Genomic DNA, 20075 nt, shown 5'->3' with positions numbered 1-20075 from the left:
TTCCGGAGTCGGGGACCGAACCCAGGGCCTTGCGCTTGCTAGGCAAGCGCTCTACCACTGAGCTAAATCCCCAACCCCACTAGTAACATTTTTTAAAATTCTTTGCAGCATCCGAATGATTTTAGTTTCAGAAATTTTCACTTTCTACATTTGTAAATTGGAGCTATCTGTAGTAGGTGCCTTAAAACTTACATTGTTTAGAACAGTAAATGTTTGTGTTCCTCGTTGAATTTACAAAAATAAGTAACTTTCTTAAAACGTATCTATCGTTGGAGGCCGAGATGGTACACTCAATTTTATTGGAAAGAAATTGCTTTGGCATAACGTAAGAGTCTAGGAGGGCAACATTACCCAACAAGATCCTATGGAACTGCAGTTATCGTCCCCTCTTGTTACTCGGGCCATTTTTTAGGTCGCACCTCCTACCTTGCTACCCAAACCCACAACGCATGCTGGGAATTGCAGTTCCTCTCCTCAAGGCAAAAGGCGGCTGTGAGGTCATCCGTAGTCGCCCGACACGCCTGCACGTGGCGAGAAAGGGGCGGTGCGCACTTGCAGTCCACAGCTGAGCGGAGCTGTCGGCGCCGATACCTCCTTCCGCGGGCCTCCCGACATGCCGGAGGAGGCGGGCCTCCCGCCCGCCAAGAGATTCCGGCCGGGCTCCTGCCCTCCCGGGAGGCGAGTAGTAATGCTGTTGACGGCTGGCAGCGGTGGCGGAGCAGGAGGAGGCCGGAGGCAGACGCCGCCCCTGGCCCAGCCTTCGGCCAGTCCCTACCGCGAGGCCCTGGAGCTGCAGCGCCGGAGTCTGCCCATCTTCCGGGCGCGGGGGCAGCTATTGGCACAGCTCCGAAACCTGGACAACGCGGTCCTCATCGGTGAGGAGTCACTTTGGTAGACCTTCCATGCTCTAGATCCCCGGCTCTGCGAGGGCAGGTTTTCTTAGGTGCTTCTCACTTTCTTTGCATTGGTTTCTTCAACAAACTTGGAAGATTTTCAGTGCCAGGTTTGGTCAGGGACCTCTGGAAAGAGGCGGACAGAGTTATGCTGCTGGCGCTGACCGCAGCGTGCGAGGTAGACTCACCTTCCGAGACGAGATGTGGGGGCATATTGGAGACTCTGAGAGCCTTTGCACGGTGGACCTCACCAAGGCAGCTGCGGAGCGGATCCCTCGGGACCGTCATTCTATGCAGCGATGGAAAGACTGGCAGCCAGAAAGAATTCGGTTAATGAGAACCAATTTCTTGTGTATGAGAAGAGCTTGGCAGAGTTCGAGGGCAGGGAGTGATTTCAAGTGGCTTTGCTACAGTGATTAAGATAGAGTGGAAGAGACCGGAGTGCTGGCAGTGAGTGGAATTGAGTTTATTCTAAGGAGGGAGTGAATAGATGCACCAGTGAAGTCCCCTAATAATATGTAGACATAGGGGGTGGTGTGCACATTGGAGATGTATGTAGTATTGATTACAGCTCCTACTAAGAATTTTTTTCAAAAGAACATATCTGGCATTGGACTGAGTAGCAGTTAGGAGGCTGAAAGAATAAAGGCAGTGGAAACAGGTTTTTGCTTTGACCAACCAAAGGAAGCTAAGGAATTTGCAAATATTTGCAGATTTTGTTGAACTGAGCAGAGAGAACACTGCAGATAGAATAGAACTAATGTATCAAAAGGTCAGGAAAGTTAAGGGAGGGAGGGGGCCGAGCATCAGGTGTTATGGAGAGCCCACTTGACTGTCTCAGAGGAGGCTGTCTCATTTGTAGCAGAGGAGTAGAGGGAAGTCACCTTTGAGAAGATCCAAGAGATCTGAGGGGAACAAAAGTCCCAGAGCCTCCAGCAGGCTCTTGGGGAGATGGAGACAGAAGATAGGCTGCAAAAACAGAAACAAGATGGGTTGTAAAGCTGATGCCCAGGTGAAGTTCGTCCCTACATTTGTATGGCTGGCATATTTTATTTTAGCAATAGTCGGTGCCTTGGAATAGGAGTGGGAAAGATGCACAAGAAACATTGATCTAGGCCTGAGGCCATGTAGAGGGTTGAGCAGAAAAATGCAGGCTAATCAAATTCTTAGTCTGAGATCCTTGGCTGAGTCTGGAAAGGTGAGTGGTCAGAGGCAGGCTGGGAACTGGAAGAAAATGCCAGACTCATGGACCTGGAGGACGCCGGTTAAAAAGGGTAAGCCATGGCAAAGAAAGAGGTGCAGGTTTCCTGAGTTCTACTCAGGCGCTCTTAGAGGTACCAACAGACATACACAGGAAACAGCCTTCATTGAGTGCTCGCTCTATGCAGTGTTCAAGCCTCTGAAGAAACCTCTGCCCTCTGGAATTAGAGGGCAGAAACACTCAAGTATTTCTGTACTGTTTAGAATACTCAGTTCGAGAAGATAGATTTAACAGGCATTAAGGATCCCAGAGATGCGGCCCCCTAATACAGCCTGGAAGGTGAGAACCTGCAGACTGACTCATCTTTAACTTGACCAGTTAGTGAGGGCGGGTAGATATTGTACCCATGATAGGGTAGACAGAGTCAGAAGGTCTGACCAGAGCAGCAAGAAGAAGCCAGAGCAAAGGGTGAGCAGTATATGAATGGACATCTTGTTATATCAGTATGTATCAAGCAGTATGACTGTCATATTTCATTTTCCGTTGTAACTATACTAGTTAACTATTATTGTACATTTTGTATTGACTATTATTTCCAGTTTTGTTTGGAGTTGTTTTTTTTTTTTTTTTTATTTTGTTTCTGCTATCATGGCGCAAATTGAATGAAAACATCTTTTTTTTTCTTAGATTCTGTTTCTGCAAGTGGAATTTTGAACCAAGCCATATAAACATCCCAAAAGCCTAGCTTATTTTTATTGTTTGTTTGCCAATCTGTCTATTATGTAGCTCTGGCACCCTGGAACATAGACCAAGCTGGCCTAGAACTCAAAGATCCGCCTCTCTCTTGTCTAGTGTGATTGAATGCACATGTCCCCATGTCCAGCCCATTCTAAAAGTTTTTCAAACGTAATTGGGTCTCCTGGGAAACAGTGGTAGTGGCTGCTCTCCAGCAGTGTTCCTGGATACCCATTTGCCTGAGGCTTAGCAACTCTGTATCTTCTTTTGTGGTTTTGTTTCCTGACTCTGAGCTGTTTATTTAGTGAGTTTACCTTAGTCTCCTTTGAGTAAGAGTTTCTTTTCTCTCCTAGGGGAAACTGGCTCTGGGAAGACAACTCAGATCCCACAGTACCTCTATGAAGGGGGAATTAGCCGGCAGGGCATCATTGCTGTGACCCAGCCCCGTCGAGTGGCTGCCATCTCTCTTGCCACTAGAGTCTCAGATGAGAAGAGGACTGAACTCGGGAAGCTGGTACCTCACTGTGCTATTTACTATTGTACTTTTTAAGTAACGAGCGCCTTTTATTTTTCTGAACAAGTGCTTTCTCGGCCTCCACCTCCCACTCAACGTTGTTATGTTGACTCGGAAGTCCAGTGTAGCACAAACTGCCCTGGTACCCTGAATCCTCAATCCTTCTGCCTTAGCCTCCTGCATGCTGGGATTGCAGGGGTGTGCCACAGTACCCAGTCAAGCAGCTGCTTCTTTTAACTAAATAAATAAATTGCCACTGCTATTTAGACTAATCTCAGAGTTTTCAAGAGATCAGTGACTCTTAGTGCTATTAGCTTTGATTTCACAGGTATTGGCAAGTTTGACAAATTAGATATGGATTGTCTGGTGTTCATGTAAACACTTGCATGGTGCTAGAGGTTGAGCTCCGGGCTTCTCGCATACTAGGCAAGTGCCCTGCTAGCAAGCTAGAATGTGTTTAAGACCTCAGGCATGTGGGTGTTTTGTTTGTTAGTTTGTTTTGTTTTGTTGAGAGAGGGTCTCACTTGTATCCCTAGCTAGCATGAAACTTAATATGTACGTGGCCTTGAGTTTATGGCAGTCCTGCCTCTGCCTACAGAGCTGGGATTTCAGGCATGCAGTTACCATATCTGTCAGAAACCTCTTTTAAATCTATTATGTATATGTATGTTTTATATATTTAAATGTATATATGTATAAATATGCATTTCTATAAAAATTTGTAACTTTCTTACTATATGTAGGTATATAGAATGAGTTTTGGAGCCATGTAGGAGACAGATTCATATTTGTATTATATATGAGTGTGTCATATATGGAGGTCAGAGGACAATTTGGGTGTTAGATTTCACATCTCTCTGGGCTCTAGGGACTGAATTTAGATTGTCAGGCCTGCCAGGCTAGTGCTTTACCCACTGTCCCATACTACTTGCCCTAGTTTAGTTCTTTGTAATGTTTCGTTGCAGTGTTTCTCTCTGCAGATAGACTGCACTCCTGAGGGAACAGGCCAGAGTGCTGTAGGTCTCAGTTTACCATACTGCTGAGGACAGTGCTGATACACAGTCAACAGGTATTCAGTAAGCGCTTAATGAATAAAGGAGTCATATCTTCTCACAGGTTGGCTATACAGTGCGCTTTGAGGATGTCACCTCAGAAGATACTAGGATCAAGTTCCTGACAGATGGCATGCTTTTGCGTGAAGCAATTTCAGATTCCTTGCTTCGGAAGTATAGCTGTGTCATTTTGGACGAGGCCCATGAGCGGACTATCCACACAGATGTGCTCTTTGGAGTAGTGAAGACTGCACAGAAGAGGCGAAAGGAGCTAGGGAAGCTGCCTCTCAAAGTATGTGAGCAGTGCTTAAGGACCAGGCCTTTCTTCCCAGGGTGTGTCTTCTGCCCATTCTGCTTCAGGCACCTTGGTGGGAGCAACATGGGCCTCAACCATGTTTTAAGCATTTATAGACAGGCTGCCCTGTACTTACTTCCCGTCTTCCTCATTCTTTTCTGTAGGTGATTGTGATGTCAGCTACCATGGATGTTGACCTGTTTTCTCAGTATTTCAATGGCGCCCCTGTCCTCTACCTTGAGGGTCGGCAGCATCCCATCCAGATCTTTTATACCAAACAGCCTCAGCAGGATTACCTGCATGCAGCTCTTGTCTCAGTCTTCCAGATCCACCAGGTATGGAGAGGGGTGAAAATCCCTGGCAAATTCTGTCTGCCCTTACAGTTACTAGTGAGACTAGTTAGCCTCTGAAAGAAAAGCCACTGAATCCAACAGCTTTGTGAATTTTATCTTCTAGAATAGGCTCATTTGAGGGCAGTGAGATGCCTAGCAGGTGAGGTGCTTGGCACTGAGTTTGCAGACCTGAGCAGTCCTGGGGAGCTACATGGCCCAGAGAAAGAAGTGACGCACACACAATTTTCCTCTGACCTCCACACATGTCTGTCTGTCTGTCTGTCTGTCTGTCTGTCTCTCTCTCTCTCTCTCTCACACACACACACACACACACACACACACACACACAAATGCTCCTTTAAAAAGGTTCATTTACTGCATCTGTTTTTGCCTCTTTTAATGGTATTTCTTATTTTCTCTGAAAGGAATATTAATAAATAACTCAACTTTAATCAGCAGCCATCCTCCTCTAAGCCAGAAAGCTCATATGTTAGAAGAGGAATGGTTCATATGCCTTTCTTTATATCAGAACCTGTGGGGGGAAAGTATAGTTTATATTGCAGCCCATTATGCTATACAAGTATATTTTGTCTCGTCATGTAACCCAGGCTAGCTTCCAGCTTGTCTGTCCCCTTCCTGCCTAGGTTTCCTGAGTTCTGGAATTACAGATATACAGCACCACACATGTCCTGAGGTGTTCTAAAACTTTTAGATATTGCAAAATACCTTTTTATTTTATTAAAAATTTACAGTTATGTGTGAGTGATTGATCAAAGGCTGGGGAATGGTTCGGTGGGTAAGTCAAAGAAGCGTGTAGACCTGAGCTTAGATCCCCAGCACTCACATGAGAAGTGGCGATGTGCAGTGGAATCTCAGCAACTGTCAGGGAGGGAGGGATGGAGAACAGTGGATCCCTGAAACTAGCTGGCTGGCCTAAACAGTCTGTGAGCTCTAGATTCAGTGAGAACTCCTATCTCAAAAATAAGGTGGAGAGTGTAGATAAAGATTTGATTTCTGGCCTCTAAGCATGACTCATGTGAACATATGTATACAAAACAAAACAAAAAAAAAAGGTTGTGAATGATTAAAATCCTATTGTTTTAGCTTGATTTGTATAGACTTTAATTTTATGTTAATTTCCTGAGAAAATCTAGAGGCAAACAAGTTTTATTTTAACCTCAGTATTGCTTATGTAGTTCAAAGTTTTAGAAAGCCAACAGTTGGTCTGGGAATGTAGCTCAATCTATAAATGATGGCCCATCATGCTTGAAGCTTGAGTTTGATCCCAGTACTGCATAAAACTGGTATGGAGCACTGATGGAAGGTGGAGGCAGGAAGATCAAGAGTCCAGGGCCATCCTACCCTACATAGTAAGTTTGAGTTCAGTCTTGGCTATTTGAGAACTAGACTCAAAAAAACCAGAGGGTTTAGTTTAACAATCTCAATTTAAAACAGCAGTTGAGCCTGGTAGTGGTGGCACACGCCTTTAATCCCAGCACTTGGGAGCAAAGGCAGGTAGATCTCTGAGTTTGAGGCTAGCCTGGTCTACATAATGAGTTCCAGACCAGGTAGGGCTACATAGAGAGATCCTGTGTGCTACCCCCTCCCCCAGTCCTACCAGTGACTTCCCCCCCCCCAAAAAAAATTCTCTATTGAAAATAGCAGTCTGGGCAGTTTACTTATCCATATGCATGTATTGTATGTATACTCCAGTCAAGGGAGGAAAATAATACTTCGCTTGCTGCTCAACAGAGAGCATACATAAACTGAGTGTGAGTGTTGAAAGAATATAATCCGATAAAAAATATTAAAAGACTATAATCTAAAAAAAAGAAAACAGCAGTCTAGCCAGGCTGATGGCTCATGTGCCAAGCAGATGTATCTCTGAGGGGTGGAGTCCCAGTTCTACCACATACTGAGTTCAAGCCGCCAAGAGTAAGGCCTAAAGAGACTCAGCAGTAGCTGTGAAAGTTGCTTTTGAATTTTAGAATACCCTGCGTATGTTAGTGTTTCTTGATTCACCATTATGTGCTTATTTCCTAAAATAATAGGCCAGTAAGACACTCCTTCTCACACCCTCCTGTGTTCACCATCCTCCCAACATAGCAGTACCAGAATGATCGTCAAATCCAGCATCAGTAATTACACCATTAGGATATTCAGTTAGCAGCCCTCTGTCGCCTCCTGGACTGGTCAGTTTGGGCAAGCCCTCAGTGATACATGATGCACTGTGTTTGTCATGAATGTGTTGTGTGCAGTCTGTCTCTCTGGTCATTTGTGCTTCCATCCATATGGAGCAGTTGCTTTGCCAGACGTCCTCCCACTGTTGTACACCTTGCCGGTGCTAAACCAGTGCTCCGCACTGAGCCACACCCTCCATCCACATTTCTTGTCACTATTCTCCTTAGCAGCTGTCCCCTAACCAGCCCCTCCCCCATGTCTTCCACCTTTCAAAAATGAGTTGAACCTGCTTGTCTCATCTTTGTCATTTTAGGACAGTGATTTCTTTTTTCCTTCTAAGGGATGGAAACGGTAATTTTTACTGTCAATTCGGTAATGTTTGAAAGAGAAGAAAAAGCCAGTCTGGGTCTTTGAACTGCCAAAAGCCAACTTCAGAAGAGAAATTTTTTAGAATTTTATTTTAAAATTTTATTGTGGAGGGGGACTGTATGTGCAAATGTGTGCATGATATGTGTTGGAGGAAGGGCAAAGCACATATAGAGTTGGTTTTCTATTCCCACATTTACATGGGTCCCTGGGCTCAAATTCAGGTGACTAGCAAGTGCCCTTACCCCTGCACCTGCTCACAGTGAGCTTCCAGTTCAGTGAGAGGTCCTGCCTCAGGCAGACAGGTAAAGGAGGTCACCTGGTGTCTTCGTCTGGCCACGTGAGCACAGATACATAAACACACTCCATGTACACACCACACTCACAAGAAAAAGAAGGGGAAGAACTTCTTTAAAAGTTCTTTGCACTTATTTTGTCATTGTGTGTATGGTAGGGTGTAGTGTCAAGTCACAGCCTGTGTTTAGGCCAGAGAACAACATGAGGGAGTCGTTTCCTTCCCTCCACCATGTAGGTCCTGGGAACAGACTCAGACCAGCAGCCCTGGCTGCAAGGGCCTTTTCTTTTCCCCTGAGCCATCTCACCAACCTAAAAGAGTTTTATACAGAAATTTCCTTACCTCTGATTGGGCTTTCATTGTATTGTCTTACAAAAGGAGTTTCCCTTCAAAATTCCTTACCTGGTTTCTGATCGTAGCTGCCTGACTCTCATGTTAGCAGCTCTGTGCATTGCTGGTAAGGATCTTTTGCCGGGGGCTACCACTGTCAGACTTGCTTCATCTTCGTAATTAAAAAGCGGGACAAAAAATAAAAGCTCTCTTGGAAATATCAACATCATAAATATTCTCTCTCTAGGAAGCCCCCTCCTCTCAGGACATCCTGGTCTTCCTCACTGGTCAGGAGGAGATCGAAGCAATGAGCAAGACCTGCCGAGACATTGCAAAGCACCTCCCAGACGGTTGCCCTTCCATGCTCGTCCTTCCTCTGTACGCCTCCTTGCCCTATTCACAGCAGCTTCGAGTCTTTCAAGGAGCCCCAAAGGTGAGTGTGCCACCTTTCTGCCAGCCATATTGCTGGGCATCAAGTCAGATCTGTCCGTGTGTACTGTGATCCGAGAAGGTGGAAAGAGGAGTACTGCGGTACCAGGTCAGCTGAGAGGGAGAGCTGGCCTGTGCGGAGGGGAACAGTTGTCAGGCTGACAGAGAGCATAAAGGTATAGAGGCTGAAAGGTAAGTGAGTGGCTCCTCTGGGCGCTGCTGTAAACTCATTGCCCATAAACCATCTGGTGTGTGCCAGACACAGTGCTGACACTCACACAGGTCACTTGTCATCCTTATGGAATGCTGTGAGAGACTCTGGAGTCCCCAAGAAGAGAGGTGGGAATTGCTTAAGGCACACAATAAGATCCTGGTAGGGCCAGGATTCCAACTCCTATCTATCTGCTCGCCTTGAGTCTTTAGCATGTTTGAATATATCTCATTGCCTCAAATTAACCTTCAGGACCTCAGTGAAAGGACCAGTGTCCCCCCTTTCCCTTTGTCCCTTACCAAGTATAAGAACTGAAATTAGTATGACTACTATTAACAATGAAGTCACCTTTTCTTGATCATAAGTAAGTTGTGGAAATGCGTGGTGAGAATGTTTTCAACTTCTGAATCATGTGTGTGTCATATGGCTTTTTGGTTCTCTTCCTCCTTTTAGGGCTATCGCAAAGTGATCATTTCAACCAACATCGCTGAGACCTCCATAACCATTACAGGAATAAAATACGTAGTTGACACCGGCATGGTTAAAGCAAAGAAGTATAACCCTGGTGAGAAACTGGAGCTCATGAATGTCTCCTGTACACAGAGCAGTGGTTAGAACTGTAACCCCATTTCCTCCCAAGTAGACATTTCATGTTTATGAGGAGCTGAGATTCGAATGACAAGAACAGTTCCAACCCATGTCCATAAAGGAGACCTAATGAGGCAGGAAGTCAAGAAGGAAGAACTCAGGTGTAGAGAACCTGAGAAGGACAGATCAGAGCTTGTACTGAGGTCTGAAAGCCCACTGGGAGAGAAAGGTGGGCGAAACCCAGGGACAGCCTGGCACCAGTCACAGACAGAAAGGAGACAGTGCTCTGGGCTGGAGTAGCAAGCATAGAGGGGAAGCACTGGCTGTCTCCTGCAAGTGTCAACTTGCAGATTCATACCTTGCTTTATTCTACAAAGGAATTGGGGCGCTGCAATTATTAAAGCTACCCAATATTTAATTGGCATCTTCTACTAAACACTGGAGGGGTCAGCTTTCACACACGTCTTGGTGATAAAGTGTGGGTCTCTAGTTCCTGGCACAAAATATTCCCGTTCTTGAGAGAATTGATGACTTTTCCTTCCAGGAAATAAATGTCACATGATCTGTTTTCTTATAGAACTGGGAGGAAGGATAAAGAGCCCTGTCATAGTTGATTGATATATGACCAGCCCTTTCATTTAGCTAGAACCTGTCTCAGCACCAAAATCTCCAAGAAACCCTCAGAGCCAGGCAGCAGGGATAGGTGGCCACCCCGTGATGTGAGCCTAGGCTTCCAGAGCCGTTCTTCTGCTCCCTTGCTTGCAGAGCGTGTTGTGATGTTTCCTAACGTTTCACACAGGGCTCATTGCTGAGTTTAATGCACCACGAGATTTAAAATGGCTGAGCAACCCGGGTTTGTGCTTTCTCATTTAGCATCAAGTTTTCCTGGCCCCCTGTGTTGCAGAAGCACTCTGGTACTCAGCATCATTTCTTCTTGCCAGCATTCTAGAAGGAGTGTGCTTCTGTGAGAAGCACAGCACTCATGGCCCTTTCTCCCTCCAGACAGTGGTCTTGAGGTACTCGCTGTGCAGCGAGTGTCGAAGACCCAGGCCTGGCAGCGCACAGGCCGGGCTGGACGGGAGGACAGCGGCATCTGCTACCGGCTCTACACTGAGGACGAGTTTGACAAGTTTGAGAAGATGGCAGCACCAGAGATCCAGAGGTAGGTCCAGGTTGACCTGCTCCTGTTCTCGGGCCGCAGCTTTCACTGGTGCTCTCTGGGAGGAGTCGTGACTCAGTGGGGTGAGGACAGACGGACGACCCTCATTTCTTTCCGCACAGGTGTAACCTGGCAAGTGTGATGCTTCAGCTCCTGGCAATGAAAGTCCCAAATGTGCTCACCTTTGACTTCATGTCCAGACCATCTCCAGGTAAACAGGAAGGCAGACAGGCAGGCAGACAGACAGACAGATAATGCAGAGGAGTTTTCTTACCCCAGAAAAAAAAATGCATTTTGATCCTGTTGTCTTGCTGTTTGATGTCATTTGTCATGCAATGTCGGTTCCGTGTTACCTGTGCAGGGACCAGGGAACATTATCAGCGTCATGGATGTTCCTGGAGCCCAGCAAAAGGGCAACGAGATCTGATCTCTTTGCATTAAGCTGGGATCTGACTGGCCCCTGCCCTTCAGTGGTAATCCGTCCTGGAGGGAGAACTTTTAAGAACTGAAACTAAGTCATGGCAGCTTGCACTGGACCTTGGTCACCCTGCCATGTCCTTCTTCTTGAAGGAGACTCAGTTGTTAAACTGTCAATAAGTGCCCCAGGTCCCACTCTGAACCTCAGCTCAGTTCTTCTCTCAAAGAGACATTTTGTGGCTCATTTTCTGTGCATGTGGAAATGTGAAAATCTTTAAAACTACAAACTGCACACAGGGCGCACTGTTCTACACCTCCTTTATTTTTATTTTTTTTCATTTTGAAATTCCTAGAAAGGGATAATATAAAGTATAATGGTACTATAGCCAACATCTGATGCTACCTACACCGTGGAAGCCAAGCCCTGGACCTCTGCCTCGATATTTGCCCACCCACCCCCTCCCCCCCACCCCTGGAAACTGCTGGCCCATGACTACTTTGTACGTCTTTTGCTATTTAGTGTGTCACTAGGCCTAGAACAGTATGAGGACAGTGGGCGGTCCTGATGTTTGTGGAGTCAGAAGCTCTCAGCTAGCTGCGTCTTCTTCCTGTTGTAGACTTCTGGCTCCTTTTTATGTCTTTGTAGATCACATTGAGGCCGCCATTGCCCAACTGGACCTGTTAGGTGCTCTTGAACATAAGGATGACCAGCTTGCCCTGACTCCAATCGGAAGAAAGATGGCAGCATTTCCTTTAGAACCAAAATTTGCCAAAGTAAATGACCCCTCCTCCTCATTGCCTTTTCTCTGCCTTACAGGTTAGGACATGCCTAAGCCCAGTGCTCCTGAGCTAACCTCACTTGCTAACTGCACATCGACACTCCTTTGTGCTGTGCATGAGACTCAGACCCCTGCTCTGTACGGTGCTGATGTGTGTAGTGAGTGAGATTCAGACATCAGTCACAACCCTACCCACAAAGATTTGGAGTCCTGTGGGGATGGCATCTTTCTGTTTTACAAAGACGTGAAAGGCATTGACACAGCATTATGGTCTTAAAGCCACCACACTCTTTTAAGGGAAGCTAAAAGAGTGTACAGAAACACTCTTCAGAAGGTAGGAAACTTGACTCATGCATTTTACATTTGACTTTCCAGACTATCCTCCTGTCCTCCAAATTCCACTGTACAGAAGAGATTCTGACCATAGTCTCCCTGCTGTCTGTAGACAGTGTCCTCTACAACCCTCCTGCCCGGAGAGATGAGGTGCAGAGTGTCCGGAAGAAATTCATATCCAGTGAGGGGGATCATATCACCCTGCTCAATATCTATCGGACCTTCAAAAACATAGGTGGGAATAAGGTGAGCGTGCACTCTCTCTCTCTCTCTCTCTCTCTCTCTCTCTCTCTCTCTCTCTCACACACACACACACACACACACACACACGTGTAAGTGCTGGGACATCGCTAGAAATGTTATTTCAGGTGTTTGTTCTGCTTGCGTTTAATAGACTCTGTGGACAGGTTAGTTGAGTAATTAAAGACTATCTTAGCCACTAGAATTAACCCATTTTTTTGGAGGAGAGGGAAAGGGTACAAGGACTCTCATGTCCCTGGCTGGCCTGGAGGTTGGCCTTGAATGAACAGATACCCACCTGCCCCTGCCTTCCGAGTACTGCAACTAAAGGCAGGTGCCAGTTCCAGCTACAGCCCATTTTTCACTACTGTAAAGAAATACTTGAGGAAGGCCATTTTATAAAGAAAAGAGATTTCTTTTGTCTCATGTTCTAGACTGGTAAGACTTAGAGGTCTTATCTGATGCTTTAAGGTAGAACAGAGCATCACACGGCAAGAGAAAGGCAGTGTGTATATCCGTGTGTCTGGACCGATGGGAATTCAGTTATGGGCTCTATCTTTTGGTCTTATTTAACCTAGTCATTTTCCAGATGTCATTTTAAAATTGGGGTGTGTGTGCATTGCGCACACACATGCCTTTTTGAGTATCTAGGCACCACATGCTTGCTGTTTTTTGGGGGTTTTTTGTTTTTGTTTTTTTAAGAGAACAGAAGAAAGTGTCATATTCCCAGGGATGGTTGTAAGCTACTATATGAGTGCTAAATACTAGGCATGGTCCTTTGGTAAAGCAGGCTGAGTTAACCCTTGACCTGTCTCTCAAGTCCCTAAGTTTTTAAAGTTTGTTGTGTCTTTTAAATGGATTCTCACCGTGTAACTCAAGAGGCATGGAACGTCCTATATAGGCTGAATTTCCTATGTATGCTTAGTCCTATCGACCCCTAGGATTAAAGGCGTGTGCGACTATGCCTAGCTATTTATTTTTAGGGGAGTTGGTTTGGTTTGATCAAACGGAGTTTCTCTGTGTAGCCCTGGCTGTCTTTGTAAGCCAAGCTGGCCTCAAACTCACAGAGGTCTACCACCCAGCTTGTTTCGTTTTATGAGACAAGATCTCACTATGTGGCCCCCGGCTGTCCTGAATACACTGTGTCGATCAAAGTGGCCTCAAACTCAGATCTGCCTGAAGTGCTGAGATTAAAGCTCTGAGGGAGGACGGAGCAGGTATATGGAGGTCAGTGGACAGTTTCCCTTCTTGCTTTCCACTATGTGTATTCCAGGGCTTGAACTTGGGTCATGAGGCTTGTGGCAAGCCCTTTATTCTCAAACCATCTTACTGGCCCACAAATATCATGATGAATTGTTTCCACTTAATGTTTTGCAATAGGGATTCACTGAAGCTTTGGAGAGGATTCAAACCATATAAGATGGTTTGCTTTCTTACCTGCTCAATTTTTATTCTGGTTTTTGATAAGATATTTCAGTTCCTTATACTAAAATGGAAAATGGGAATATATCCTCTCTTTGTTAATAAATCTATAATTGTGCCTTAGTGTGCATTTTTTAAAAAGGTGCCCTACAGTTTTAGCATTTAGCAATTTTAACATTTAACTTTGCTATATTTACCTTAGTTTGTTTATGTTTACACTTTGTATGGGTGTGCATGGGTGTGTGCACACACATACACAGATGTGCCTCATGGTACCTATAGAGATCAGAGGACAACTCGTAGGAGTTGGTTCTTTCCTTCCATGATATGGGTGCATGAGGTTTAATTCAGGTATTCAGATTTGGCTAAAAGCATCTACCAGCTGAGCCATCTCGACGGCTCTCAATTTATATTTAAATGAACAAGAAAAGGTCCAGTAAAAAGTTCTGAGTCCTTCCTTAATGCACTGTTCTGCCCTTGGTGTGTGTGTTCGGTTGACAGGATGCCACTCGTTTGTCTTTAAAGCAGGGTCTTGCTTATATATGTAGCGGGGTTGACCTCGGACTCTAGAGGCCCATGTTCTTTATGGGTATGGTGGTGCGTGCATCTCAGCCCATAGCTTTTCATGGTGACCCTAGGACAAGAATCTTTGTTTTATTTTCCTTTAAATAATTCATATTTCTTCTACTTCATACTTTTCAGTATGAAGTATGTTCCTATATTCCTTTTGACACTGGTATTAGCCTCTGAATTCAGCTCTGCCATCAGGTTTCGGTATGTGCATGTGTCCTCTGCTTAGACACGAGAGCATTAAGATTCATCTCCTTTTTTATACAGGACTGGTGCAAAGAGAATTTTGTCAACAGCAAGAACATGCTCCTAGTAGCTGAAGTCAGAGCGCAGCTAAGGGACATCTGCTTAAAGGTAGTACCTCCCTTTCAAGGAACAGTTTTTATTTTATTGTGGGGTTCTTGAATTGCTTGTTGCCAGTGGTATAAAAATTCTAGTTGTAGAAAAACTTTAAATACATAAGAATATAAAAGTTACTCATAATTCTACTTTCTCCCTCACAATTATGGTTTATTCATAAAAATCCATTGTAGTTTAAGTTTTTTGGTTTTTTTGTTTTGTTTTGTTTTGTTTTGTTTTCTCTCCCCATTCTCAATTCCCATCTCACCCTAGCACTGTTGATTGAACCCACTCGGCAACATTCTTCCACTGAGCCATTTAACTTGTCTTTTACATAGTTTACATTGTATCAGTGATTTGCATTCCTTTTGTGGGGGTGGTGCTAGGCGGGAACCTTGGACCTCTTGCATAAGTTTTAGAAACTTTATAACTATTTTCTGGTTTAAAAAAAAAAAAAAACTTGCCAGGAGGTAGTGGTGTATGCCTTTAATCCTAGCATTTGGGAAGCAGAGACAGGAAGATCTCTGAGTTCAAGGCCAGCCTGGTCTACTAAGATAATTATAGGCCAGCCAGGGCTACACAAAAAAAACCTTGTCTGTAAAAAACAAAGGGCGGGGGTAGAGGAGAAAGATAAAATGAGCAATCGGAAGGCACCAGGGTCTTATGTAATAGCTTCACTGTGTACTTGAAACTTGGAGGCTGCTCAGTGCATGGGGTGAGGAGAAAGGAATCTCTGCCCCTGTCCTTCCTGTATTTGTGCTGGACGAGTGTCCCATGTCTGCTGAAGGTGTCTTCACGGGGGTGGCTCCCCTTTTTATGTTCAGATCCCTGTGCCAGCTGCACCCAGCTTTGCAGTGTCTGGGCCAGCAGCTTCTCCGCCTTGCAGGGTCTCTGTAGTTTATACACCCAGAATGGCTGCTTTTCTATCGAGGGAGCTTGTCTTGAGTGTGTTGTGAGGAGGGGAAGGCAGCCTCTGCACTGTGATCTCCAGGAGGCTCAGTCTCTGCTTTCAAATCCCACCAAGTCTTCAACTCTCTGGGGGAGGGCTGCAGCTGTGGGTGTGAAGAGACTGTCGGAGTCCCTGTCAGTGAGCTCAGGGCAGGTGAGTGGCTCCACAGGTCCATCCACCCAGCGGCGTCAGCTGGATGGTTTTATCTCAGGAAATTGCTACGCAAGACACCCAACCTGTATATAGCGTGTAGCCTATGTGGATATCTCTCCCATTCTCAACTGTCCTAGGCTAACAATTTTCTGTTTTGTTTAGTTTTTATTTCAGTCTATCCTCCCTCATCCAGGTCCTCATCCTTTACCCAGGCTGCTGCCTAAGGCATCTAAAACAACATTCTTGGATACCAATCAGATCTCACTGTTGGCTGTACGTTAGCATGCAGTGTGCAATGCTGGGAGAATTAATGTTTGAGATCTTTCCTGTCTTTCTTCTAAAACAGATGTCAATGCCAATCATGTCATCTCGAGGGGACATGGAGAGTGTCCGCCGTTGCCTGGCTCACAGCCTCTTTATGAGTACTGCTGAACTCCAGCCAGATGGCACCTATGCCACCACAGACACACATCAGCCAGTGGCCATCCACCCATCATCTGTCCTCTTCCACTGCAAGCCTGCCTGCGTGGTATACACTTCACTGCTCTACACCAACAAATGCTACATGCGTGACCTGTGTGTTGTGGATGCCGAGTGGCTGTACGAGGCTGCCCCTGACTACTTCAGGAGGAAGCTGAGAACGGCCAGAAACTGAGCCATCCCAGCTGGGCCTGGAGCTTAGATCACAGCTGTCTTCCAAACAGACTCAGAAGCTTGCAGCCAGACTCTCAACTTCAGGAGCTTAACAGTATTGATGAGGCCTCTCAGACTCAACCATGCAGACATGGTCGTGCTTAGACCATGAGAAACTGAGGCTGTGCTTCAGGTTTGACTATGCAGTTTTGGGTGACTGAATTAACATCCGAGCCTCAGTTTCCTCATATGCCAGAGAGGGATAAGACTTACGAGTTCAGAGTAATGAAGTTTAGAGAAAATGAACAGAATATTACCCAGAGATTTGCCAGGTACAAGATAAGACAATCAGTGACTTGTAAGCCATTGTGCTTTGTGATACTAATTAGGTACAGCACAGTCCCTTGAGTTCTTGTGGCTGGGGGAGGAGTCATAGGAGATCCAATTTGTTGAAATGTTTCTCCCCCCTTCTTACTCCTTCCCCTGTGGATCCCAGGGCCTCCTGCATGCTATGCAAAACACTTTGCCTCTGAGCCAGTCCCCAGCCCCTACTTCTACTTTAATCCTACCTGTGTGTCTTTTAAATAGAAAATGGGAATATTGCTCCCACACACAGTAAGGTATATTCTGACCTGTGGCTCAGGTGTACCACATTCTCTTGTCAGTCTCCAAGCAGAGACCAGCAAGGAGTTCGTTGGTTGGTCCCCAGGGCCTCTGGTTGCACATTCCCGGCAGGCTTTCAGGAGACTAGCAGGTTTCCTGAAACTGGGAAGCCACCTTTGTAGTGCAGTGGCCTTTTGAAGCCCTGTGGCAATTTTCTCTTTAACTGAGCACCTGCGAATGTGTGCACGAGAGAAGAGTCACACCTATTTCAAGTCTGTCCGAGTCACAGCTTCTAGATGGGAAGGAGGGAAGAGACAGGAGCTTCGTGGCTCCGAAGCCAGAGCATCAGTTTGTCCTTCCTCCTACACCTAGTCTTAGTTTTGGTGGTTGGTTAGTTGGTTGTAAACTACTTGAGACAGGGTTTCTCCGTGTAGCCCTGCCTGTCCTGAAACTCACTCTATAGACCATGCTGGCCTCAAGCCCAGAGATCTGCCTGCCTTTTACTCCCAAGTGCTGGGATTAAGGGCGTGCACCACCCCTGGCCAGTCTTTGTGTTTTTGATCTCATTAATTTTCAGTGGTCTGTCTTCTTTGCAAAGACCTGGGGACAATTAGCTTTGCTACTTCCTACCGAGTCACCACTCTCGAACCTTTGTTTTCTCCATTTGTTAGAGTGAATAAGAAAAGCCTCCACATCCTTTTCCCAATTGGAAAATATTCCTCTTAGCTGATTATCAGGAGCAAACATTCCCCGGTATGGTGGTACATACCTATAATCCCAGCTGAGATGGGAGGGCTGCAAGTTCTAGGCCAGCCTGGGGTAGGCCTTGTATCTAAGTGAAGGAAGCTGGGAAGCACACTTTCACAGAGAATGTTTGAACCTGGGGGAGTTGGGGGGTGCAGCTAGCCCTTTTATTGTGCTTAATTGATCCAAACACATCTGTACTACTAGGATTTTCTCATTTATACAATGAATTGTACTGTTTATAAGCAATGGGCCAAACTACCTTCAAGGCACTTCGAAGACAGTGGCCACTTTCTTCACTGGGTCCAACAAGCTCTTTCCAGAGAGCGTAGCCTGACTGGGCACTTCCATTGCCAGGATCTCATTGGTCCACAGCTGTGTCTGTTGAGTCTGGTCTAGGCTTTATTATAACCCTAGCCATGGTTAGTCAAGCTTTTAGCCAGGACTTAGGGTTGTCTGAGTACTTGCGACTATTTCTTTGATAAAATGGTCACATTATCAACTGTCTGAAATGCTCTCCAGAATGTGTTTTCTTTTTAAGTGTATTTTTGTATTTATGCAAGGTTTATTTAACCTTGCTTGGCAAGAGGAACTTTTGTATTTTTAATAGAGCACTCATTATGCTAATTAAAGAAAACAAGGAGTAGGTAATATATTCCTCAGCAATGGACAGTTTCTGTTCCTTAGTAAACTAAGAGGTGTTTTCTGGGTTAAAGGAAACGTAGATTGCAGTGGCTGGCTCCAGAGGAGGCCTAGGACTTTAACCTGGAGGGACTGCTGCAGAGAGGACTGGGGCTCCCCAGAAAAAGGAGTGAAGGATACCGTTTCTACATAACTAACGTATCTGTACAGAAATCTGCTTACCACCCAAACATTGTGGGAGAATTCTAATAGAGTATTTAGTTTTTTATTAAGCTTTTTAAAAAATTAGCTTTCAACACAGTTGCTCAGGGATTACATCAGGTGGGAACCCCATTCTGACTCCACAGATCACTACAAAGAAGTTAATGCTTGTCTTAAGCCGAAGGGACAGCACTCTTCAAGCTTCCTTCAGAAAGTGAAATGTTTGGTGATTTTACTACAGTACAACCTAAGCTGCTTTTCCAGTTGGCAAACTCTCCAACATGAAGACTCCAGTCTGCACAGACTAGCCTCCAACAAGCAGCTGGACTTCAGTTAGCAGCCCTGCGTCCTGCCGGTGTTTATCTTCTCTGTAACCATGGCCACGACACCCGGGACAAGTTTCATTACCAGTCCCCTGTGAGAGCCTTTGCTCTCTTGTAACAGAATTCCAAAACACAGCAACATATTTACTGTGACACAATCCTTGTCTGCAGCTACCTACCAGGACCTGTTTGGAACTGTGGCCATGCATCTAAGATGCCATTCCTTGAGCACATAAGCTAGACTATACCTGTGAGGAAACAATTTTATATCGATTGCTGTAGTGTAGAAAAATAAGAAGTGGATTTGGACTTGCACTCTAATCTCTCTGATCTCAAACATAAGAAACAGTTCTTGTATATAATGCTCAAAAATTACTTTTGACTATTAAGTCCATAAAAACCTGAATCTTGTATACGATCTGTGTGGCCTCTTATTTTGGGCCTCCTTTCCCTTATTTAAAGAATGCTGTTTAGAATATTAAACAGTAGTTTCATTGCCATTCATTCAGTAAGACTCGGTATCCAACATTTGCTTTTGGTGTTTTGAGAGGTCTTTTATGTAACCCTGGCTGTTCTGGAACATGCTGTGTAACCAGGCTGACCTTAAACTCGGCTGTTTGCCTCTACCTCCCAGATGCTAGGACCAGAGAGCATGAGCGGGGTTTTGGGGGGTGTGTGTGTGTGTGTGTGTGTGTGTGTGTGTGTGTGTGTGTGTGTGAAATTCGGTTGGTTAAATTTTGTTTTTGTTTCTTGGGTTGGGTTTTGGATTTTGTTGGTTTTGTTTTGTGTGTGTGTGTTTCTAATGTCCTTGAGAGTTTTGCCTGCATGTCTGCACTACGTTCGTTCATGGTGTTGGTAAAAGTCAAAAGAGGGTGTCTGCTGCCCTGGAACTGGAGGTAGATGGTTGTGAGAAGGCGTGTGGATGCTGGCAATAGAACTCCAGGCCTCTGTAAGAGCAACAGTGCTCTTAACCACTGAGCCCTGTCTCCAGCCTGTTATCCCTGATTCTCAACCTAAATGTGATGATGAAAGCCATCTATTCCTGCTCCCCCCCCCCCAAAAAAAAAAACGATGGTCCATTAAAACCGGTACACGAATTGTTAGGGGGTGCAGAGGTTTCCAGCATAAATCCTTCATCCTGTTCTT

At 45.4% G+C, this 20075-nt stretch overlaps 1 protein-coding gene across 2 annotated transcripts; it reads left to right on the top strand.

The window, feature by feature from the left end:
* Positions 1 to 554: 554 nt before the first annotated feature.
* Dhx33 (DEAH-box helicase 33) lies at positions 555 to 19342 on the top strand. 2 transcript variants are annotated; one of them, XR_015630378.1, is made up of 12 exons: positions 555 to 875; positions 3183 to 3343; positions 4460 to 4687; positions 4855 to 5025; positions 8442 to 8627; positions 9288 to 9399; positions 10425 to 10584; positions 10704 to 10792; positions 11645 to 12111; positions 12223 to 12356; positions 14610 to 14696; positions 16130 to 19342. XR_015630378.1 is itself a non-coding variant. In NM_001105802.1 (12 exon segments), coding segments are annotated over 12 exon segments (2097 nt in total). In that variant the 5' UTR covers positions 559 to 613; the 3' UTR covers positions 16439 to 17002.
* The last annotated feature ends 733 nt before the right edge of the window (positions 19343 to 20075 follow it).

The sequence above is a fragment of the Rattus norvegicus genome, chromosome 10 (assembly GCF_021556685.1).
Source record: "Rattus norvegicus strain SHRSP/BbbUtx chromosome 10, alternate assembly SHRSP_T2T, whole genome shotgun sequence".
NCBI lineage: Eukaryota > Metazoa > Chordata > Mammalia > Rodentia > Muridae > Rattus > Rattus norvegicus.
This window is presented reverse-complemented; position numbering and strand designations above follow the sequence as displayed.